General features: G+C 42.8%; 1 protein-coding gene across 4 annotated transcripts in view; it reads right to left on the bottom strand.

Moving 5' to 3' along the window:
* The window catches only part of riox2 (ribosomal oxygenase 2), a 96324-nt gene that overhangs the window by 70108 nt on the left and 1020 nt on the right, over window positions 1–25196 (bottom strand). For 2 of the 4 annotated variants that reach the window (XM_070983501.1, XM_070983500.1), the window contains exons 2-4: window positions 8364–8810; window positions 6526–6645; window positions 129–257 (exon numbers count right to left, since the gene is read on the bottom strand). In XM_070983501.1, the coding sequence (XP_070839602.1) occupies window positions 129–257; window positions 6526–6645; window positions 8364–8804 (690 nt within the window). In that variant the 5' untranslated portion in view covers window positions 8805–8810. Of the gene's footprint in view, window positions 1–128; window positions 258–6525; window positions 6646–8363; window positions 8811–17787; window positions 17926–25196 lie in introns of those variants that run through there. The other 2 variants (XM_070983502.1, XM_070983499.1) reach the window with 2 other exon arrangements.

Genomic DNA, 25196 nt, shown 5'->3' with positions numbered 1-25196 from the left:
TAATCTACAATGCAGAAAATAAGAAAAAACATTGAATGACCAGGTGTATCCCAACTTGACTGGTAATATACATATACACACATATATAGTAGCATGAAAAAGACTGGCTATCCTATATGGTGCTGTACCTCCAATACAATATCATGGGTTGGCCTGCCGATCCTCTCTTCTGATTCCAGGCTGTACTCTGCTGCAAGTGGAACAGTTGGAGTGTAGAGAAGCCAACGTTTCTGCCCCTCCAGCTGCAGAATAAACACCTGGGCAAAGAGCACCATAAGTATAAGTAAAAAAAAAAAAATCTTATGCTGATAAAGCAAATTCATACCTGAAGTCTGCTGAACCTATTTACACACTTACTACAAGCATGCTTTCGTCAAGACACTAAAGGGTCTGAGGTGAGAAACTGTAGGGAAGTAAAATTTAAAAGGCAGAATGACTTGCAGTTTCCTTATACATGATGGCATGCAAAAGTTTTGCCACCTGTGGTCAAAATTTACGCAATTTGAATGACACAGAGCCTCAAAGAAGGAGAGCGCATCTCCATAACTACAGATGAGGATGGGTGGCCTTCACAAGCAACACAGAGCTATATTACAGTCACAGTTCATACTATAACCAGCAAATGGGAAATGAAATGTTTTATCCGACAGACAGTCACACACTGGACTCAACATAGCTGAGATTTTGAAATCTTCTGTTTTGGAGCAGGGGCTTGACATGAATAATAACAAAATCATCAAGTTACTGCTGTTGTTACAGACAATGCACAAAATATGGATGTAGTGGGGAGAGCAGCTGGACTGTCCCCGCACATTAAGTGTTTTGCAAACACTTCAAACCTTGCTTCACAAGCAGGTTTGAATGTATTTTATTCTATTCTAGGACAGAAAGCAGAAGCACTTGAAGTTCAAAACAAATTTTATATGAATAAAAAATGCTGTATACAATAATTCATTAATAAAGGGCATTTTTTAAATTAATTTTTATAATGTGCCTGTTCAAAGTATAAGAAATACAGCTGTTTCACAGACTGCCACGTTGTTTTATCTCTTACAGTCTTAGGCAAAAATAAAAATGTGCCGACGAAAAGGTGATTTCTCAAATATTGTTAATGTTATGCACACGGTTACATCTTCAACTATGTCTTAGGATGCTGATGGTGAAGTAATTTAAAAAAAATTACCACAGGTTTTGAATGAGGTTGTCTTGTTTGAGTTGTACTTTAACAAGGCTCTCAGAACTTTCAGGCAATAGCTGGGCAAAGCTACTGTTCATTCTATTATATATTATTTATTCACCGGTACGCCTAACTCAATTTGGTAAAATGTCGGGCTACAAAATTAATCTCCAGAAGAGTGAGATATTTCCTCTCAATCAAGCTGCCTCACAAATTTCCCCATCACACTTTCCATTTAACATAGTTAAGAAAGGATTTAAGTATCTAGGAGTAGAAATCACATCACAAATCACACATTTTCTCTGTTATTTATAAAGAACTCTGGCATGCTCTTGGAGAAGTGTAAACAAGATAGGGCAGGATGGTCAAGCTTACCTCTTTCCATAGCTGGTCGGATCAACCTTATTAAAATAATTGTGTTACTGAAATTTATTTACTCCTCCTTGAACCGACACCTTCATCGTGGTGGAGGAGTTTGAGCACCCGAATGATCCTAGAGGCTATGTTGTCCGGGGCTTAATGCCCCTGGTAGGGTCTCCCAAGGCAAACAGGTTCTAGGTGACGGGTCAGACTAAGAGCAGTTCAAAAGCCCCTTATGAAAGAGAAACAACCAAGGAAGCGTACGTCGCCCGGATTGGCGTCACCGGGGCCCCACCCTGGAGCCAGGCCTGGGGTTGGGGCTCGCTGGCAAGCGCCTGGTGGCCAGGTTTGCCCACGGGACCCGGCCGGGCACAGCCCGAAGGAGCGACGTGGGCCCGCCTTCCCGTAGGCCCACCACTCGCAGGAAGGATCAGAAGGGGCCGGTGCTTTGTGATATGGGTGCCCGCAGTGAGAGGCGGCGAGCTGGTGTGGGCTTGCTTATAGCCCCCCAGCTCAGCCACCATGTGTTGGAGTTCTCCCTGCTGAGCGAGAGGGTCGCTTCCCTGCGCCATCGGGTCGGGGATAGGTCTCTCACTGTTGTTTCGGCCTATGGGCCGAACAGCAGTGCAGAGTACCTGGCCTTCTTGGAGTCCCTGGGAGGGGTACTGGAAAGTGCTCCAACCGGGGACTCCATTGTTCTGCTGGGAGACTTCAATGCTCACGTGGGTAGCGACAGTGATACCTGGAGGGGTGTGATTGGGAGGAACGGCCTCCCCGAACTGAACCCGAGTGGTGTTCTGTTATTGGATTTCTGTGCTAGTCACAGTTTGTCCATAACGAACACCATGTTCAAGCATAAGGGTGTCCATCAGTGCACGTGGCACCAGGACACCCTAGGCCGGAGGTCAATGATCGACTTTGTAGTCGTATCATCTGACCTTCGGCGGTATGTCTTGGACACTCGGGTAAAGAGAGGGGCAAACCATTCGGCGCCTCAGGAAGGGGAAGCAGCTTTCTGTCAACACTGTTTACAATGGAGATGGGGAGCTGTTGACCTCGACTGGGGATATTGTCGGGCAGTGGAAGGAATACTTTGAGGATCTCCTCAATCCCACTGTCATGTCTTCCGTAGAGGAAGCAGAGACTGGGGACTTGGAGGTCGATTCATCCATCACCAGGGCTGAAGTCACTGAGGTAGTTCGCAAGCTCCTCAGTGGCAGAGCACCGGGGGTGGATGAGATCCGCCCTGAGTACCTCAAGTCTCTGAATGTTGTAAGCTTGTCTTGGTTGTCATGCCTCTGCAACATCGCGTGGCAGATGGGGACAGTGCCTCTGGACTGGCAGACTGGGGTGGTGGTCCCTCTTTTTAAAAAAGGGGACCGCAGGGTGTGTTCCAACTATCGGGGGATCACACTCCTCAGCCTCCCTGGGAAAGTCTATTCCAGGGTACTGGAGAGGAGAATCCGGCCGATAGTCGAACCTCGGATTCAGGAGGAACAATGCGGTTTTCGTCTTGGCCGTGGAACACTGGACCAGCTCTAAATCCTCCACAGGGTGCTTGAGGGTTCATCGGAGTTTGCCCAAACAGTCCACATGTGTTTTGTGGACTTGGAGAAGGCATTCGACAGTGTCCTTTGCGTCATTCTGTGGGAGGTGCTCCGGGAGTATGGGGTTGGAGGCCCTCTATTGAGGGCTCTACAGTCCCTGTACAACCGGAGCAGGAGCTTGGTCCGCGTTGCCGGCAGTAAGTCAGACCTGTTCCCAGTGCATGTTGGACTCCGGCAGGGCTGCCCTTTGTCACTGGTTCTGTTCATCATTTTTATGGATAGAATTTCTAGGCGCAGCCAGGGGCCGGAGGGGGTTCGGTTCGGGACCCGCCAGATTTCGTCTCTGCTTTTTGCAGATGATGTTGTCTTGTTGGCTCCCTCGAGCCAGGACCTTCAGCATGCACTGGGGCAGTTCGCAGCCGAGTGTGAAGCAGCTGGGATGAGAGTCAGCACCTCCAAGTCCGAGGCCATGGTTCTCGACCGGAAAAAGGTGGCTTGCTCCCTTCAGGTTGGGGGAGAGTTCCTGCCTCAAGTGGAGGAGTTTAAGTATCTTGGGATCCTGTTCACAAGTGAGGGAAGGATGGAGTGTGAGATTGACAGGCGGATCGGTGCAGCGGCTGCAGTAATGCGGTCGCTGTACCGGTCTGTCGTGTTGAAGAAGGAGCTGAGCCGAAAGGCGAAGTTCTCGATTTACCGGTCAATCTACGTTCCTACCCTCACCTATGGTCATGAACTTTGGGTCATGACCGAAAGAACGAGGTCCCGGATACAAGCGGCTGAAATGAGTTTCCTCCGCAGGGTGGCGGGGCACTCCCTTAGAGATAGGGTGAGGAGCTCTGTCACCCGGGAGAAGCTCAGAGTAGAGTCGCTGCTCCTCCACATCGAGAGGAGTCAGCTGAGGTGGCTCGGGCATCTTTATCGGATGCCCCCTGGACGCCTCCCTAGGGAGGTGTTCCAGGCATGTCCCACCGGGAGGAGACCCCGGGGAAGACCCAGGACATGCTGGGGTGACTATGTCACTCGGCTGGCCTGGGAACGCCTCGGGATCCCCCCGGAAGAGCTGGGGGAGGTGTCTAGGGAGAGGGAAGTCTGGGCGTCCCTGCTTAGACTGCTCCCCCCGCGACCCGGCCCCGGATAAGCGGGAGAAAATGGATAGATGGATGGATGGATGGATGAAATTTATTTACCTTTTCCATAACACACCCATTCTGATTAGGAAAAGGTTCTTTAAAACTCTGAACCACTGCATAGCTTCCTTCATATGGAATGGTAAATCACACAGGATTAAAAGGCAATCTTTTGAAAAGCCTAAGAGACTTGCTGGTCTGGCCTTGCCCAATTTTATCTACTATTATTAGGCCTGTAATATCCAGAAAATGCTTTTCTGGACAGAGGACAATCACCCTGACAGGAGTGAGGCCTGGATACACCTTGAGTGTGCAAACTGTCCAGTCCACCTTGGTTCGGTCATTTGCGCTCCCTCCAACTCCACAAAGCCATTTCTTTTCCAACCCAATTGTCCTCAATTCAATAAAGATACGGTCACAATTTAGAAGACATTTCAAGCTGTCCATAATGTCAATTCATTCCCCAATTGTCAATAACTACAGTTTTCCACCCTCTACTTCAGACTCAGCCTTTAAGATTTGGATGACAAAAAGCATTACTTCTGTCTCAAATCTCCTTCTTCAGGGCAAATTTTGATCATTTTCACAACTCTGCTTTGAGGATCAGTGGTAGGCTGTGTTGGACAAACCTCGCCCTCCTGCGCTAGACATAGCTTGATTCAACTTGAAATCCTTTTAAGAGTTCACTGGACTAAGGCCAAATTGGCCAAGATTTTTCCTGATGTTGACCCCCTTGTACGCATTTTAAAAGTCAATCGGCTGATCACATACACATGTTCTGGTCCTGCCCACATCTCAGAACATACTGGGCAGACATTTTTCAGGCCTATTTTACAATGTGTGGTGTGAATATTGTCCCAAACCCAATATGTGCAATTTTTGGCTTTACTGATGAAACTCGCTCTCTTAAAGGTAAATTCCATGTTGTCATAGCTTTCATCTCTCTGCTTGCTAGACGTCTGATACTTCTCATGTGGAAGGGACAGACAGCACCCACATTCAGCAGATGTATTAGAGACACCATGTCATTTCTGAAATTGGAAAAAAAAATCAGATACACTCTAAAAGGCTCTATACAGAGTTTTGAGAGAACCTGGACCCCTTTTTGACGTACTATGAGAGTATACAAAGCCACAACATCCAAAAGATTAGATGCCAGCCGGTGTGTATGTGTGTGTTTGTGCTTCTTTTTCTTTTTTTCTTTTGTTGTTGTTGTTTTCTTCATACTTATGATGTGGCTTCTTATTACACAGTATCTGTTAAGTTTATGGGATAGGCTGGCTAAGGGTATGGGGAGGGACTTCTGGGTGGGTTATAACTACTGTAATTGTATTTGTAATATGTAATTACATTGAAAATCAATCAAAATGTTAAATCAACTTAGCTAAGAGATGAGAGACATTCTGCACCTCAGCTCTGTCCAACCCTGGTCTCCCAACTGGTGCAGCATGCCCACGGGTGCACTGACTTGGAGAGTGAATGACTTGAAGGCTCTGATGTCACCACTCTTAATGTTGGGTCCATCCGTCAGAATGGAGATCCAGATCCATCTCAGTGAGAGCTCTCATACTATCACCGAAGGGGAACTGGCCATTGATGTATGAATCAGCAATGAGAAGTGCTGCTTCACACTTCAAGCGATCGATCAATATTTGAAATTTAAAATGCTCCGAGGCATCTGGTGAGAGTATTATCCAGGGCAAGCTTCAATCTTGCAAGCTCTCGTGGGTCCTTGTGCACAAAGTCTGAAATTGTTGTCTTAGGTTCACAGTAAGTGTCTACCTGTGGTTGTCTGCTAAAGGGGGGGTGGATGCGGCTTAGCTGCTTGCCAGGGATCATGTTGGTAATGGTCATTCAAACGGCTGTAATGATAATCACGACCATAATCGTAGTCATAGCCATAAACAGGATGATGGCGATCATCTGGGCTAATTCAAATTAGCTCCACTCTGATGAGATACAAGATCAAAATATTAAAAGAAATATTAATAGGGCCCTTTCTACATAACAATTACTTGCACAATGAAATTTAGCTGAAAAATCTTTGCACACATTTACTTAAAAAAATAATCTGAATACTGTTACTATACTTGTAACAAAATACATTGTTGTATTGCAGATTTTACTAAAGTAAATTATTTCAGTACTTTTTCCACCACAAACAAGATTACAAGGTGGGCTGCCATCAGTTGGTAACTTTAAGAAAGGCTCTGACTGGCTCAGAGGGAGTTCAGGTTCAGTAATAAATATGTAGTGGAATAACGGTGTGCCAAAAATAGAATGAAGGAGTCCAGTCATGCTTTCATGGTTGTACCTCAACATCATCATAGTGAGCTGGAAGGCCCTGGGACTCCTGTGGTGTGATGTAGACATTAGAACCCACCAAAGCTCCAAAGAAACACTCCATCTTCTCTTGGATCCTCCATAGCTCATTCTGACAACACACAGGAAAAACTACATGAAAGTTGCTCCTCAAAAATTTTCACTTAACTATTTGACCTGAGATTTGGGACAAAAAAAATAATAAAATTGAAAATAAAATAACAACTTTAAAACATTTGCATCACACTTTATATATATTTTGCTCTAATACGCATTTGAATGTGAAAAGCGTTCTTTCAGTCACAATTCACTTAAAGCTGCAGTAGGTAAGATCGAGAAGAGTGCAGACTTAGCCTGAAAATTTGAACACAAGTTCCATGTAACTCCCCCTCCCTTTCTGTTGCACTCATGCCCTGCCTCCAAGCCCCTCCTCCCTGCGGCATCTGCGCGGCTGCCGTGACAACCAGTAACATTAGTCTTAACATCGGAAACAAGCTAACTCTGCCCAGCCGCTACATCACTGTCCCTAACATACTGTACGTGCTTCTGTGTTACTGTAACAATCACCATATTAGCTTTATGTTTATTTGTTGTCGTAGCCGTATATGCTGCTGTTGGCAGTGGCGGTATGGGCAGTTTCTCCTTTGATGGGTGTCTTTTGCTCCGCCATAGCTTTCACTAGCCTCCTGACGCCGCTCACAGAGCTGTTTGACTGAGCGGCAGCCTGCAGCATGAGCGGAGGGAGGGGGTGGTTCTCAGCGTGTGTGAGTAGTGATTGACAGATGTCACACACTCCCTCAGATGCTCCTCTGGCTCTGATTGGTTGTTTTGTGTCAAGCGCTGTGGATTCCTGCAAATCGCAGTAGGAGCAGTAGGTGGGACCAATGTAGCCGCTTTTTTTTTTCCATAGATTACATGTTTCATGTACTGCTGTCTGAGCAGAGGGACAGTTTTAATTCAATTAAATTTTATTTGTATAGTGCCAAATCACAACAGAAGTTGTCTCAGGACACTTTCCATATAGAGCTGGTACAGGTCGAGCTCTTTTATCTACAGAGACCCAACAATTCCCCAATGAGCAAGCACTTGGCGACAATGGCGAGGAAAAACTTCCTTTTAACAGGCAGAAACCTCAGGCAGAACCAGGCTCTGGGTGGGTGGCCATCTGCCTTGACCGGTTGAGTCAGAGAGGGAGAGCAAGAGAGAGACAGTGGGACAGACAGAGAGTGACAGACAGAAATGCAGTCAGAGAGAAAGACAGACAGACATGCAGTCACAGTAACAGTGACAGTGAGTCTAACAACAGTAGTAGTAGTTTTAGCAAATATGACAAAAAATTAAAAATTTTTATTATTTTTTTTTTAAAGTTACCTACTGCAGCTTTAATGATTAGTTATTAAAATCATTAGCAAAAGTGATTTCTTGAGAAGATTCCATAATTTTTGCTAGCATATTTTGAGAATTCAAGTACCATGTTCCCACTAAACACAACAGCAAGAATGTGATCTGTAAATGTTTATATATGGCTTTGTTTTGTTTAAATGTATCCTTTCTCTGATCAGATAGTTCCTGATCAAAATGCCTGTATGCTTGTTGTCAAAAAAGCGTGTTTATACTAAAAGATCTGTATATTTGATATTACCAGTAAGACTACTGAAATGATAATGCATCAAAATATTTCAATGACGCAAAGTGTCACATAAAACTCCACAGAATACTACTGTTTGAATTAAATGAAAAGGGGTGTAGAAATGAGCTACATTAGCAGTAGCACCATTTGTCCCAAAGGCAACAAAGCGGAGATTTCCTCTTTGCTGGCAGCACTCTCACCTTGAACCGTTGGGGCTGGTGGAACTGGATTGTGGCCTTATCCTGAACCAAGTTCTTATTAAGAACACTGTTCTTAACTTGGCCCTCCTTGTTGAGCACTTTTTTCTTGCCGTTGATACAGCGAACAACATTGATGTCCCTATAGTATTCCAGACCCTGAGAACACAGGCTTTGCAGGTCAGACAGCTGGAACAAAGACTGGAAGTAGAAGGCTGTGCTGGGATCAGACCTCTGCAGATGGAGAGGTTTCTTCTCCCAGTAGTCCCTGAAGAACTGCTCTGTCTCCATGGGCTGGATGAAGCTCTCAAACAGGCTGAGTGGGCTCTGGAAGCACAGAGGGGATGCAGTGTTGCTGTGCTTTAACCTGCTCTGTTTAGGACGGAGCTGCTCATTATCACTGCTCCGTCTCTTTACAATCTTTGCTTTGCTTTTCTTTGGCATTTTAATCTGGGGGGAAAAAAATCAAAGAATATCATCAGTAAGATGCTCAACTAAAATCAGGCTGAATCTCAGATATACTGGAAAGATTATTTGTTGTTATGTGTTGGGGAATTTATTACCACAAAGGCTTACTGCAGTACATCTACTAACTGACCACAACATAGGATTTTGTCCCAAGTCAAACCTTAATGTCATGCATTTGCAACAGTCTCACAGCAGAAGATAGCAACACCAGGCCATACTGCTTCGCTAGAAGCGTAGCAAGCAGGATCAGCTTCTAGTTAAGATGTTAATTGAGAAGCTCCACGCAAGAACTGAATTTTATCTTGCCTTCATGTGCAGTGATGGGAGCAGGACACGATGTCCATAGCCAAACCATGCCCTAAAAGCTTACAGTGTGGCACTGGTTTCACTTTAAGTGTAAACACAGAGAGAAAGTAAAGAAAAATAATACAGGAATAATGGTTATCATCCATTGTATTATATAAAAAACTTTGGGTTTTCTGCCAGAGTATATTATGTCAGTATGTGTCTGTCAGTGTTGGGCAGTAATGGAGCTAAAAGTAGCGGCATTAGTGCTTCAAATACATTCCTCATTAGCATGACTGTTGTTGCAGCTTTCTGAATCAAATAGATTTTCAGTAGCTCAGCACTTTTATTGATGAAGTAGTGTAGTAGTGTTCCCACATCCCGCATTTCTGACCCCCCCCCCCCCCCATTATCTTGCAGTTGGACAAGATAATGATACTCTGCCCAAATGAGCGCCTGTGTTTTAGACAGATGTTAAAACATCTGTCTAAAACACTGCACATATTCAAAAACATTTTATTCACCAGAAGGTGAATCAGCTTGTGAACTTCCTGGCACTAAATCTGCAGAACAAAGTTCTCAGGTTTCTCTCTGTTTACATTTTTACCCTTTTATTTACATTTATTATTTGAGTGTTTTCCATGGTTGTGTTGACATTTCCTTTCCTGTCTGCCTTGAGAGCTGAGGGGATTATAAACAGAAGAAGTTTAAATTTAAAATAAAAATGTTTAAATTTCATGTATTTTTCTCCTGGTCCTTATTCTAAATGGGTCAGAAAAAATATCAATAATTATCGATATTGACCGATAAAAAACACTTATATCGTGATACAGTTTTCATCCATATCACCCAGCCCTAGCTAAGAGTCAATACAGGGAAAAGATAGTCATGCAACAGTGACTCTAACAGCAGAAACATGTGGAGAGGGCTCAGGACCATCAGAGACTACAGGGGAAAGAGCTGCAGCATGTCTGCTTCTCTCCCTGAGGAGCTGAACTCATTCTACGCCCGTTTTGAGGATAACAGCAAGCAGGAGGCCTTGCTGGAACAAGGCAACTGCCCTTTCCAGCTATCCCGGGTTGATGTGTGTTAATAAGCTGAATGCACACAAAGCTCCTGAACCGGACAGCATCCCAGGCTGCGTCCTCAAAGCGTGTGCACACGAACTGGCAGATGTCTTTACAGACATTTTCAACCTTTCCCTGCTCCAGTCTGTAGTCCCCACATGCTTCAAGAAAACCACAATCATCCCGGTACCTAAAAAGTCTAATATGAGCTGCTTAAATGACTTTCGGCCTATAGCACTCACCTCCACCATCATGAATTGTTTATTGAACCGATAGTTAATAATCAAGCAAACCGATAGCCGATATTTAGAACAAATATTTGTTTGCAGCAAAAAATGAAAATTTTGGTGTCAAAATTTAGACACACCTGGGATTAGAATGAATACAGTATGTTTGTTTTGTGTACACTGAAATAAAAGCTTAACTTTTTGTAAAATAACACAAACACAAAATCTTAATTGAAATGCCTTTAGTTTAATTATTTTTAAAACAAAAAGTGATCATTAATGATTCCCTTCCCTTTCCCTTAATGATTAAGAGCAAACCAATAAAGAGGGTGGCAGGAACCTTGGCTCACTACATTTACTTGATAGCTTTAGTAGTTACTTTTCAGATTAATTTTTTACATAAAACAGCATAATGGGTAAATAAAGATTAAACTTTGAGGGGTTCAGGAGTTCCTTATTTATTATTATATTTATTTATATATATTTAGAGTAATAAAGGTATATTCTGAATCTCAGAGCAGTAGGCTAGATGTAAACTCTTGTGCTTAAACTGTATGTCGTATTACATAAATAAGAATGAGGCACTTAGCAACTGTAAATGCAAACAATAAAGGCTTCATTACACAAGTGAGTTGTAGACGCAACGGTAAATTTATTGATTGAAAATAAAACACACTGAGAATAATCTCCTCGACATGTGCTCTCTGCCTGACTCTACGACTGACTTTACGAGTGACAGGCAAAAAGACGATCATTTAACACCAGCAGTTAAGTTGCTGCACCATAGTGTAGTGAGAGCATGAGCACTGAGGGAGAGGCGATTGTAAACAAACAAGGACATGTTAGCGTGTAGTACTGTTAAACTCATAGGTTATAATCACCTCCGGTGTTGTTCATTGATAAACCAGGAGCCACCCCACAGGCTGAGAAGGTAAGGATATTTATTATTCCCACAAAGTAATGCTAACCGAAAGGGCCTATATTATTATTGTGTGTCTGGCCCCAGCTATAAAGTGGTTGCAGCAATTATAATGTAGCGGTGGGTCATCATGAAATACGCCTCATTGAAGTTGTGTGAACAGTTTCATCTCCAGAGCCAAACAGCAGAATTCAGCAGGTTTTCCTCCTTTATACTTGCTATAGTCTACCTACCGGTATGTCGTTACGTCTTCTTTTTTTTTTTATTAAGTAAGGAGCTTCAGGTCATTTTCACTTGGTTACATTATGCTTGATGTGATTAGACAAGTAGGCTGATGAAATGTCAACTCTGGGCTTGCATGTTACCACTGAAATTAATCATAAGGTTGTGGTATTTTTAAAACTTGATCAAAGAGGGTTTTTATTGCAACTTCGAATGACTCTGTTGCCTTGTCTCTGCTGGATTACCGGAGCAGTCGTCTGCTTCTCCTTGTCTGTGGCAGTGCATGAAGTGGCTTCAGTGTTGAGTGGCTGTCACTGACTCACTTGTGCCATGTAGCCAATCAGTGAGCGCTGTGGGAGGGACATTGTTACACAGCCAAGAGTGATGACTTCAGGCGGAGAGACGGCTGCATCAGAGCCAAAGGAGCGTGTTTTAAAGTACATTAATTAATTTTAATTGGTTATCGGTGGAAAAAACGGCCAATGCCGATTATTGAAAAAATGACGAATATTGGCCGATATTATCGGCCAGGCCGATAATTGGTCAGTCCCTACTTAACATCTGTAAAACTGCTCAGGTTAATTTTTAGTCTGTACTTTTGCACAGTCACTGTTTTCGAGTAAAAGTTCAACCAGATACATTGAACACAGTGGACTTCATTTTTGTTATGACGATGCTACAATTATGTTGGGACCCTACTGACCTATGCGCAGCATTTTTTTTTTTTTTTAAATGACAGTAATGAAACTGATACCATTGCTATTTTTAGATACCGCAGGACACCTTATTACCAGATTACTGCCCAACCCTAGAGAACACGCCCCAATCCACATCGAGGGAGCAGCAGTGGAGAGAGTCAGCAGCTTCAGGTTCGTGGGGATCAATATCAGCCAGGACCTCAGCTGGACTCACCACAGACCTGATTGTAAGGTCAGCGACACAGCGCCTCTTCTTCCTGCGGCGTCTGAAGAGGTTTGGCATGAACACTAGGATACTGTCAAACTTCTACAGATGCACCATCGAGAGTATCCTGGCTGGAAACATCACGGCCTGGTATGGCAGCTGCACCGCCCTGGAGCACAAAGCACTGCAGAGGGTAATAAAATCAGCCCAGCGCATCACCAGAGCAGAGCTGCCAGCCTTCCAAGACATCTACAGCCAGCGCTGCAGCAGGAAGGCCAAGAGGATCCTCTCTGACCCCAGCCACTCCAAACACAGACTGTTCATGCTCCTGCCATCCGGCAGGCGATTCAGGAGCATCCGGACTAAAACCAGCAGGTTCAAGGACAGTTTTTATCTAAATTATCTATCTAGCTAAACAGTTGAATTGCCAGACACACAGACACACAGACACAGACACAGACACAGACACAGACACACACACACACACACACACACACACACACACACACACACACACACACACACACACACACACACACACACACACACACACACACACACACACACACACACACACACACACACACACACACACACACACACTCTCTCTCTCTTACTCACCTCTCACCTCTTTTAAACTATTTCTAGTGTTTTATTCTATTTTTATTCTATTCTATTTTTATAAATCTGCAACCTCTATTTTATTCATATTTATTTTTATATGTATATATTTTATTCTTGAATATTTTGCACCATGAAGCGATTATTGCACCGTGAAGTTGACTTGGCACCAAGCACAAAGAATTTCATTACTGGTGACCATGTTACATTGTGACAAGTATATGACATTAAAAGAATCTTGAATCTTGAAACGTTTTATGACTCTGTGGTGGCATCTGCAGTTTTCTATGCTGTGGTCTGCTGGGGCTGTGGAAGCTCTGACAGGGACAGGAAAAGACTTAAACTGGTCAGAAGAGCTGGCTCTGTCCTCGACTGCTCTCTGGACACCATCAAAGAGAGGGGTTAGAGGAAGATGTTACCCAAGATGACATGGATCATGGACAACCCACATGGACAACCCATCCCACCCCTTGCATGAGACAGCGGGGGGCTTAAGCGGTTCCTCCAGTAACAGACCGCTCCATCCAGTCCGTAAGAAAGAATGTTCCGCAGGTCTTTCATCCCAACAGCTGTCAGGCTGTTTAACTCCAGCATCATGTAATGGGAGCACTGTGTTGAAGCTGTCTACATCATAAGCCTACTTTTGTTCTGCACTACTGTTATCAATGCTAATATATGCTCATATTATCCTTTTCATCTGGTGCAATTTCTAAGTTGTATATTTCTCTCAACTGTGCAATCAACTGTTTATTATCCATATTGGCAACTGTATTTTTATAAATTGCATATATTGTGCATATATATAGACATAATATTTCTCAAGTGCAATAGTATTTCTTAGGTGCAATAGTATTTCTCAAGTGCAATAGATTTCACTGTTAGTTTTCTCATAAGAATATTAGCAACAGTACTTTTTTTATGGCATTTACTATTTTTTTATAATCTGCATAAATGTACATTACATAGTTGTTAAGTTGTTTTTCAATTTACATTGTTGTTTTTACATTGTTGCCTGACATCCACTGCAACTGCTACTGCTGTTATTACATCCACTGTCACTGTTACTGTGACTGCATGTCTGTCTCTCTGTCTCTCTGTCTCTGTCTCTCTCTCTCTCTCTCTCTCTCACTGCATTTCTGTCTGTCTGTCTGTCTGTCTGTCTGTCTGTCTCACTCTCCCTCTCTTGCTCTTCCTCTCTCTCACCCAACCGGTCGAGGCAGATGGCCGCCCACCCAGAGTCTGGTTCTGCTCGAGGTTTCTGCCTGTTAAAAGGAAGTTTTTCCTCGCCACTGTCGCCAAGTGCTTGCTCATGGGGGAATTGTTGGTTTCTTTGTAGATAAAAGAGCTTGGTCTGTACCAGCTCTATATGGAAAGTGTCCTGAGACAACTTCTGTTGTGATTTGGCGCTATACAAATAAAATTGAATTGAATTGAATTGAAAATTGAATTGAATTGAATTGAATTTTTCTATTCTTTACCCCATATACTTTTTAATTTTTTGACTTCTTTATGACACTGTGCTTGCTCTTTGTGATTCTTGCTGGCTATAGTGACTAAATTTCCCCAGTGTGGGATCAATTAAGTATTATCTTGGTCAGTGTCACAGTGAATTGTTAGATGAGGAGCTGCAGAAGGGAAAGTGCATTTTCTGCAAACCAGAATACCTCCAACACGTCATCAAAGTAAATAACTTATTTTACCTTGCCATGCTGGGCATTGTGGCTCGTGTGCATGGCTTTGTAGTGGCTGCAGGACCCAATATCTGTAGCCAAACCACTGCACTGACAGCTAGCAGTGTGGCATTGGTTTCAGTTTATTTACTAGCAAATACAGCCAGAAGCTAAACAAAAATACTACGAGGATAAGGTTTATCATCTGTTGTCCATCGCAGTCTCAACAAGAGTTCTTCGCAATATCTGTAGCACACTGACTTTGGTGAATTCCCCGAATAATGGAAAAAAAAAAAACACTGGACAAACATATTAATTTGCACCAAGGAAATGCACCATGCTCTCATAAATGTAATATACTAGAATTCACATTTTTGAGCAACTTAGATTCTATCTTACTAACACAGACCATAACCATCAGCCCCTAGACAGTACATTGGCCACTACATTGTTCTCGCCTGAAATGTGCTTGACTTGTACAATAATATGCGGCACTGAAACACTGGGCTCCATCTGTACACTTGAACAACGGCACGTTGGAACTTTGTCAGAAAACCTACTGTGCTTTTTAATTTTTGTCAAGCCTCTTAGAATAGTATAAACTGGTCTTTCTGTCCACTCCAAGCTGAAGGAGGACATCTCAGATACGTAAAGCACATGCATTCACAGGAAGAACAAATTATGAGCTTCAGGTTCGCGGTTTCAGCACAGAGGAGCTGAAATAGCCTTGACCTGAGTTAAAGCTGCCTGACACTCTTTTTATTGTATAATTTTTTGTCTGATGAAACAAACTATTGAGAATAGATGCATGTAAAAAAAAGTTACAAGTAATGTAAGACTGCTTCTGCTGCCAAAGCAGAGAGGATAACAAAAGTAGCTAATATCTGATGAGGTCTATGTGACTGAAATCTTGCATTCATAATTTACCTGAATTGCATGAGTAAGATGTGGACAAGAAAATACAGTGTTCTTTACTACTGCATGATAAAAATTTTTAACAAGGTAAAAAAAATATGTAATATTGCACGAGATATTTGCACAGATGTAACGGATATGAGCAAATAGTAACATAAATAAAGGAGTAGTGCAAAACATAGATTTGTGACTTCGTGATGACAATGTGAGGTATGCCGTCCAGAATGAAAGACACTTTGCCCGATTAAAATCCTGCTACTATCCATCTATTAGCTTTAAACTCTTTTTTAAAACCAAAGTGGAAACGGAAAGCCTATTGCTCTGTACGACCAGTCAATTTTATTGCAGTGTTTCTCAATTACGGTCCTCGGGCCCCACTGCCCTACATGTTTTAGATGTGTCCTGCTCCAACACACCTGATTCAAATGAGTGGCTCGTTATGAGGCCACTGCAGAGCTTGATGACGAGCTGATCATTTGAATCAGGTGTGGTGGAGGAGGGAAACATCTAAAACATGCAGGGCAGTGGGGCCCGAGGACCAGAAATGAGAAACACTGCTTTATTGTAGAGTCAGCACTTTTGGAAATCCTGGAGGAATAACAGTTCAATTCTTCCAGTGATCTGACTGGTTGGTGGTCAAGCTGTTGATGGGTTTAGACCTAATCCTCTGAAGTTAACCTGATCTGGAGCAGGGCCAGCCCTGCAGTACAAGTCACCATGGTGACCCACCTCAGTTAAAAGTGAGCAATCTTCCTGATACCGCAAAGCCTGAGTTCGCACCAAAGATAGCTGGTTCATGGTCATGTTATTCTTAGTGAGAATGGACAACGAATTCCATAGGCCTAATCATAGAATTTAGTCTCTATTCAGACATGGTGTACTTATGAATACTATTTTTATGTAGTAAACATCTCTGTTGAATACATTGTAAGTCATGCTTTAAAAGTTGCCCACAAAATGTTTGTTTGAAAACACGTGCCTATTTATGCAGTTAACTATTCACATCCAGATAGTTGATATATTATAGCCCCAGGGTCTCTTAACACACCATGCAATGCAGCAATGAGGGAGCAAAGGCATGGAAGAAGATGACTGCTAGCACATAAACAGGGGCGCACACAAGGAAGTTTCCAAAATGTCCATTTATGCATGTGTATGTGAAAATGCAATAACTGAATTTGCATTTTTCATTTTCACATACTAATGGGTTCACAGTTGGGTTGATTTTGGTGACAGTACACTGTATAACAGTGAACATTACTGAATATTTCCACAAGAGAAATTCCCAAAACTTGTATGAAAGCATATTTTCTGCAAACCAAATGTTGTGGTGGAACCAGCAGGACAACATTATAATGTGAAGTGATTTTGGTGACACTACACTGTGTAATGGTGAAGTTATGATTATTTTTCCATGTAAAATTCCCCCCAAAATATGGAAATAATAATAATATAAGTGTTGTAGTGCATCATGAGAGTATTACAGTGTTAAGTGATTTTGACACAACATGTGACACAGTGAAGTTACTGAACATTTTTGTATCACGTTCGGTTTTGCACAAATACACGGTCCCTGTGCACTCGTCTGTGTTCTGTGCATTTAATGCCACCTGCACACAGAAATCAATGGAATTTGTCTCGTTCAGTGGATGGCTCATGATTGAAATTAGGTTGTAGCTCACTGTGTTATTTACTACGGTTAGAAGGAAGTATGGTTTGTGTTTGACAAGATTTTGTTCATGAGTTATTGATCCGGGACGATCGAATCTGTGAATATCTTTACAACTTCACTGAGGTGAAATACCAACGAAACGCTATTTTAACCGCGTGCGATGAAACAACAGTAGGGCTTATAGACTAACAGACATAACATGGAATAAACCATATCAACGTTGATGCCCCGTACAGCGAAGATTGTATCAACCTTACAGCATTTTGGCTCATAATTAATTCAAGACGAACATGCGGCCGGTCCCGCAAGGGATACAGTTCTCGCAGGAAAGCAGACAGAATACAGAATCACTCTTGAGGCACGGCAGTGGCGTAACCTACACACTGCTGACAGCGGCCCTGTTTAGAAGCAATATTTGCTGTAATGTTGGAGTTTAACTACGCTTCGTACTCACTCACCTTTCCCACAGCCTGCGACATGGCACAATCACTATCCCACTTGACGACGACGACGACGACGACGACGACTTCTTCTTCTTCTTCTTCTTCTTCTTCTTCTTCTTCTTCTTCTTCTTCTTCTTCTTCTTCTTCTTCTTCTTCTTCTTCTTCTTCTTCTTCTTCTTCTTCTTCTCCTCTCGATTTTCGGCAGATCGCAATACTGCCACCTACTGTACAAGAGTGTGCAAAATCATGTCGATTATATTCTGCCTAAAAGTGGACGTTTAAAAGCTACCGTGAAAAAAATCCCTTATATTCTGCCTGCCAGCCTTGTGTTACCTAAATAAATAAAGAGTGCCCTCCTGATGTCTCTTATCCCCTCTCCTTCTGTTCCCAGTATTCCTTAAAGATTCCATTCCCGTTTTATCTCTTTGACCTTTTCTTAAAGCCTCTCTCTCAGTTACATACTTTGCACAGTGCAATATTACATGTTCAACATTTTCCTTTGTTCCACAGCTCTCACACCTGTCATTATTCCTTTTCCCCAGGGTAAACATTGTGTCACCCTGAGTCTTGTTAGATTTGATTTCATCTCTTCTGTTCCTTTCTTTGACATATCTTGTTATGACTGATTTTTGAATTTTGTGAAATGCCCTTCCTTTCGAGTCATCCTCCCACATCTTCTGCCATATTTTCATTCCTTTCTGTCTGATTAGTGCTTTTCCTTCTCCTTTTCCAAGTTGAACTGGTACTGATATTTCCTTTTTCAAGGCCTCTTTTGCAAGTTTACCAGCCATCTTGTTACCTTTTACTCCCTCATGTGCTGGAACCCAACAGAAATGAACATCAACACCACCCCTATGAAGTCTTAAAAAACTATGCTGAATCTCAATAACAATAAGTCTTCTCTCGTAGCGTTTGTTGACTGGATATTTTCTCTAACTGCTTTAGAGTCAGTGCACACCACCACTCTGTCTGGTCTGACCTCTTCCACCCACTGTCTTTTCTTTTCTTTTCTTTTCTTTTCTTTTCCAGACTTGTGTCTACCTTTACATCTGGGACAAGACATGGTGGTACACTGCTAACTCGAGTGGACTTTGTGAATTCTCTGGCCTCCAGTCCATACTTTTTTGACATTTCTTCCTCTGACCATCCAAACCCACGTCTCTGGAATCTGGAGTATTCCGAGCATCTCTGAATTGTTTTTGTTGCAGGATTTTCTTCCCCAATTCCTTTTAGTTTTACCCAGTAAGCTAATGCCAGTTTTTCTCTCCTTAGCTCCAGGGGTGTCTCCCCTGCCTCTGTACTGCATTTATGCAGGTTGTTATTGACTCCAGTGCATACACGAAGTCCTCTGTACTGTAATCTGTCTACTTTCTGTAGTGTAATTTCATATGTGTTTTCCATGAATATTTACAATCTAACTACAGACCCAGATAATTAGATTCTGATACCATCTCCATTGGCTGACCATACAGTGTTAGCTTCTCAGTATCAACTTTGCGTTTATTTGTGAATGTCATGTAGCATGACTTGCTTGCTGACAGCTTGAAACCCCACTCATATGACCATTTCTCTACCTTATTTATTGCTTTCATGTCCTCTATCACATGTAATACATTTCTTCCCCTCATCCATATAGCCCCATCGTCTGCATATAGCGCTGACTTGATACATCCATCTCACTTTTCAAATATGTCATTTATCATGATATTAAACAACAGCAGGCTAAATGCACTGCCCTGTGGGATGCCATTTTTGACCTCAAAATCCCTTGAACAAACTGCTCCAATCTTGACTCTAATTTTCCTATCTGTCAGAAAGTTCATTACCCAGTTGTACAGCCTTCCCCCAATACTTATTTTACTTAACTTGATCAGTAACCCTTCCCTCCACATTGAGTCATACGCCTTTTCTATATCAAAATATACTATTGCCATTATCTCTTTCATTTTAAGTGTTTTTTTCACATCATTGCATCCACAGTGGAGCGACCTTTTCGGAACCCAAACTGATAGTTATTTAGCAGCCCTCTCTGTTCCAATACATATGTCAACCTACTCACTATTAATTTCTCCAACCATTTACACATGTGAGATGTCAGTGCTATTAGTCTATAGTTATTAGGATTTGAAGATTCCTTCCCTGGCTTGTTGAATGGTAAGATTATTGCCCTTTTCCAGCAACTTGGTATCTTCCCATGTCTCCAGGTGATATTAAAAAGTCTCAGTACTAGCTTTAGTGACACTTCTGGGAGCTGCCTGAACATGGCATAGCAAAGCTGATCTTGTCCTGGGGCTGTGTACCTGGTACCTTGTAATGCTATTTTGACTTCTGTCATTGTAAAATCCATGTCTAATGTTGACCTAAAGTCCTCTCTCTTCTCCCTCGCGTTTCCGTTCGGAGTACTCGCTCTTTCTGCTGCCTGTGGATGTTGTCAAGGTGTTCACTAGGGATGAGCGAGTACACGACTATCTGTATCTGTTCAACCATCTAAATTATCTGTATCCTTAGCTGTACTTGGAGTGGGCGGGGCCTAAACCGAAAGTGGGCGTGGTTTGGAGTTTTTCAGCTGACTTCATATCATCAGCCAAACTAAGAGCAAGCAGATGGTAAAAAAAGCTGGGGGTTTTTTGCGATCAAATTTGTATTAAAATTTGACAAAAAATCAAAAAGAAGTACGCCAAAAATTTTAGGGATAATCTCAGTTTTGACAGTAGGCATACAGTGGACCCAAGACAAAGGAACATGTCATAGGATACCACAGAACACAGCAGTAATATTATTATTAATTATTTAAAAAAAAGAAAAAGAAAAAGAATTGCTCAAAGAGACAACAGTGAAGAAAAGAGAAAAGAAATAGTTCACTTGAAAAGCAAAAATAAAGTGCATACATAAAGAGCAAATATACACACACATAGACAGACATAGACACACACCCACAAGACACACACAAAAACACGCAAAACAAAACAGAGGGAGCTTGACATCCAGGGACATAGAAATGAGAGAGCTGGTGGTAAAAAATAAATAAGCAAAATCTTACAGCATGTCTTTCAGAGAATCAGCAGTACTACGCCAGGCATTTAGAGTGCTCTCATTTGCACCATTAATTCGGGCTTCAATTTCGGGAAAATATTAAGAGTTGACAGGTCATTCAAGACCAACACACACATATTAACAGGTACTTTTTCTTGCAACAAGTCAGATAATTTGGATGCAACATTGCTCCACAGTTGTTCAACAGGAGGGCATTCCCAAAACATGTGCGTAAACGTACCCCGAGTTTTTAAAGAGCACAGGTTGCAAAAAGAATCATTAATAATTTTCATGTGATGGAGTTTCACAGGGGTAAGGTATGTTCTGTGTAAAAAATCAAAATGAATTTGATGATGGTCTGGGTTCTGTGATGCTTTACAAATGCTGGACCACACTTCATCCCAATCAAAATCTTGGGTTAGATCTGGACAATCTCTTCTCCAGACCCTCTCTAGTGGAAATGTGTGAGTGTCTGTTACAAGCAAGAAATTGTATAATTTGGAAACCATACCCTTAGTTTTAGCCTGCTTAGCAAAGTACTCGTCAAAAATGCTTTATCTGTCTGAAACGAGTATCTGGCTCAACCCTAGCGTTCACCATTATGTACTGCTGCAAATGCCTTTCCTAGCACCTCTGTCTTCTCTTGATCTGACACTGCTAGCTGATCTCCATTAACCAGTGCTGGGATTTTAACTGACTTCCTTTTCCCACTCATTAGCTTAAACATAGACCAGACATCTCCTAATTTAACTCATCTGCCTATGGTGGAGCAGAATTCTCTCCAAGTTTTCTTTTTTGTATCTTTTATTGTCTTATGAGACAACCCTTTTCCTTTAATAGTCAATCAGATTCTCCTGCGTTATTTTTCTGTAGAGCTCTGAATGCTTTGTTTTGCTCTTTAACAGTTCTGCTACACTCACGTCCCACCAAGGAACCACCTTCTTCCCGCCCTTTGTTGTTCTTTTTGGGATACTCAGATTTGCAGCACTTAAAATATGTTCACTTACTTGTGTAGTACATTTTTCAATGCATCCATTAAGTGTTATCAACTTTGCAGACTCCTCACAGCATATCCTGAATTTCTGCCACTCAGCTTTACTAAAGCACCATCTGGTGAATGTATAGCCCTCTTGTATGCATACATTTGTATTTACTGAAATTGATACTGGGTAGTGGTCGCTCCCTACACTGCAGTAACTCTTGACACACCATTCACAGGCATTCACCAATATAAGTGATACCAGTGTAAGGTCTAGGCATGACTCCGTCCCTCTCCTCACATCTATTCTTGTTCCCTGTCCATCATTAAGGCAGACCAGTGATCTTTCATCCATCATTTCCTCCACTATTTCCCCATTGCTGTCTGTGTGATTGCTGCCCCATAAGCTATTATGAGCATTAAAGTCTCCACACCATATTTCTCTTCTGTGTACTGTCCCAGCTATTTCCTTAAACACATCTACAGTAAGATTTCTACATGGATTATAAAAGTTAATTATCTTTATATTGCCATCATCTAGAAAAGAGACAGTGCTGGCATGAAACTCACATTTTTCAGCCTTAACAAAAAGACGGTGGATGGTTTAATAATACCTGCCGCTAATGACTCTTGGATATACTTCTCCATAGCCTCCTTTTCCTGACGAGAGACATTGTACAGCCGACTGGAAGGAAGAGAAGTGTCGGGGAGAAGATCAATGGCACAGTCGTAAGGCCGGTGAGGCGGCAGGGACAGCGCCTGCTCTTTACTGAAGACCTCCTTCAAGTGGTGATAAGCCGCAGGAACTAGAGAGAGATCCGGCGGTTCAGGAGGAGCGCAGGAGATCCCCGTGTCCTTCCCTGTGGGTGGAATGGCTGAATGGACGCAGTTAGCGTGGCATGAAGGACTCCAGTCCACTATTCTCCCTTGGCTCCAGTCAATGTGTGGGTTGTGCTTCTGGAGCCAGGGATGACCAAGAACCAGGGGTGAGTGTGGAGAGTGGACAATAAATAATGAAATCTCCTCCTGGTGATTACCGAAAATAATCAACTTGATAGGTGTGGTGGGGTGTGTTACCTTAGACATGACTTTGCCATCTAAGGCGTAAGCCTTCAGAGGCTCCTCCAGTTCCTCTAATTGGCAGCCCAGATCTGCCGCCATGCATTCATCCAAGAGGTTTTCTTCCGCGCCAGAGTCTATGAGAGCCAACAAAGACAACAATTCCTTCCCCACACCCAGGGAGGCTTGGGCCTGAAGTTTGCGTGATCTAGGGGACTTAGAGTTATTGGGGATAGGGCTCGTCAGTACCCCCAGAGCTACTGACGAGCCTGGTCTTTTGTCCAGTCCATGAATAAACACTCCCTGAAGCGCGGTGTCATTCTAACCTGAATCTGCAGCGATCGTGAGGAAATCCACTGAATAATCGGCAGCAGACTGGGTACCCTGTGTTAGCCTCAGGAGGCGACTGGATGCATTACCCGTGTGGTCAGGATGGTCAAAGACCAGTCTCAGTCTCCTCTCAAACTCAGAGAAAGAGAGCGCGCTAATGTCCAGGGAAGAGTTGAGTGCCTCTGCCCAAACCAACGCCTTACCTCGCAACAACCCGAACGCGTAATGAACCTTGGAACGGTCGGACAAAAAGACTCGGGGTCGTTGACGGAAAACAATATTGCAGAAGGAAACCCCTACACTTGTCGTGGGACCCGTCGAACGGTTCGGGATTTGTAGCAAGAGAATCGGCGAGAGCTGGTTCGTAGGGATTAGCAAGAGGCTGAGCTGGGGAAGAGAGGAAACTAGACAGGTTAGTCATGTGGCGAGACAGGTCGGCTACCTGAGACGCCATGTGCTGTGTGGATTCACACAAAGCCTGTAACAGTTGCTCAGCAGTGTGCCTTGCGAACGGGATCTGCTGGGTCCATACTGGCCGGATTATTCTGTTAGGCAGAATTGCCGCAAAGTGTTAGGACCCAGAGATGCAGACCCGGAGACAGGGTTTGTGTAAAACCAAACAATATTTATTTAACAAACGAGAAACAAAAACGTACTCAATGAGTGGATGAACGAAAGGAGCTCCGACGAAGCGGGTTTGGAAAAAACGAGGCACGCGTGGCAGCGGCAGGGATGCACTGAAACAAAGAAAAACACAGCACACGGTCAGTGGCTGGAACCAAACAATGGACAAACAAACAATTTCTCTGAGATCGAGGGAAAACGGGAGATGTGGTACTTACAGACCAGAAAACCATACAGCAACATGGGAGGATGAAGGAGTAATCCAGCAAGGAAGAGAAGACTGCTCACTCCTTAAATACTCCAGCTCATCTGGGAGAATGAACACAGGTGAGTCAAAGGGGGTGGAGCTGGCAGCAGGTAAGGGGCTGCCCAGCCACGCCAGCAGGGGTGAACAGACAAAACACACACACAGGGAAAAGGGGAAAAAGACACAAAAGGAGAGACAGGAAGGCAGGATCCTAGCAGTATGTGTTAAAATCAGTGTATATTACAAACATCAGCAGTTTCAGTCCAGGCTATTATGGAATCTTTGTCATCCTAAAGCTGTGAACAGTTGTTTAAATTTAGACACGTCAGGCCAGATGGTGTGTGTGTGTGTGTGTGTGTGTGTGTGTGTGTGTGTGTGTGTGTGTGTGTGTTTGAAAGCAGCAGTGGACTGTGGGCCGACACACACGATGAATTGGCCAAAAAGAAGAAACCTTCCTCGTTTCGACAGTTTGTTTTGGTGAAGTTTTATATCCAACACAAATGAGTATAAAAACTTACTCAAAGTTTAATACGCATGTCAACAGGTTATGCGAGATGTCTGGTTTTTGTGTGTGTGTTGCGTGCATGTGCCTGTGCTTAACTTTACATTAAATAAACTCAAACAAACAAACAAAAATGAAGAAATTTCTGTGTTATTGGTGTGTACAGAAGGGTCATGATTTTGTGTGTGTGTGTGTGTGTGTGAGAGAGAGAGAGAGAGAGAGAGAGAGAGAGAGAGAGAGAGAGAGAGAGAGAGAGAGAATCAAATGAACAATCAAACTGTTTCTTTATTAAAATCTAAAATTAATTCATTTATACATTTATTAATATGCCGTACCATATGTCTGTATTATGCTCTTTAACAAAGACAAAGTATTTCAGCATGAAAGCATTTGTTTTTAATGTGACTCCTGTATCATAACTACATCTCTGACGTTTGTAACAAACCAAACCGTGTGAAAATCGGGTAAAAATGAGAGGAGTTATGATGATTACAGTAGCTGGACATACACCTTCCTCCATAGAATTAAGTGCACTGGGGACGCATGGGAGACCCATCCAAGATGGCGGCCGCGCTGATCGTCAGCTCCAATAGGAAGCGTCAGTCAATGAAGCGTCCATATGGAAGCGTCTACGTATATATGTCTATGGC

The sequence above is a fragment of the Chaetodon trifascialis genome, chromosome 16 (assembly GCF_039877785.1).
Source record: "Chaetodon trifascialis isolate fChaTrf1 chromosome 16, fChaTrf1.hap1, whole genome shotgun sequence".
NCBI lineage: Eukaryota > Metazoa > Chordata > Actinopteri > Chaetodontiformes > Chaetodontidae > Chaetodon > Chaetodon trifascialis.
The sequence above is the reverse complement of the archived record's forward strand: the minus strand, read 5'-3'. Positions and strand labels throughout refer to the sequence as shown.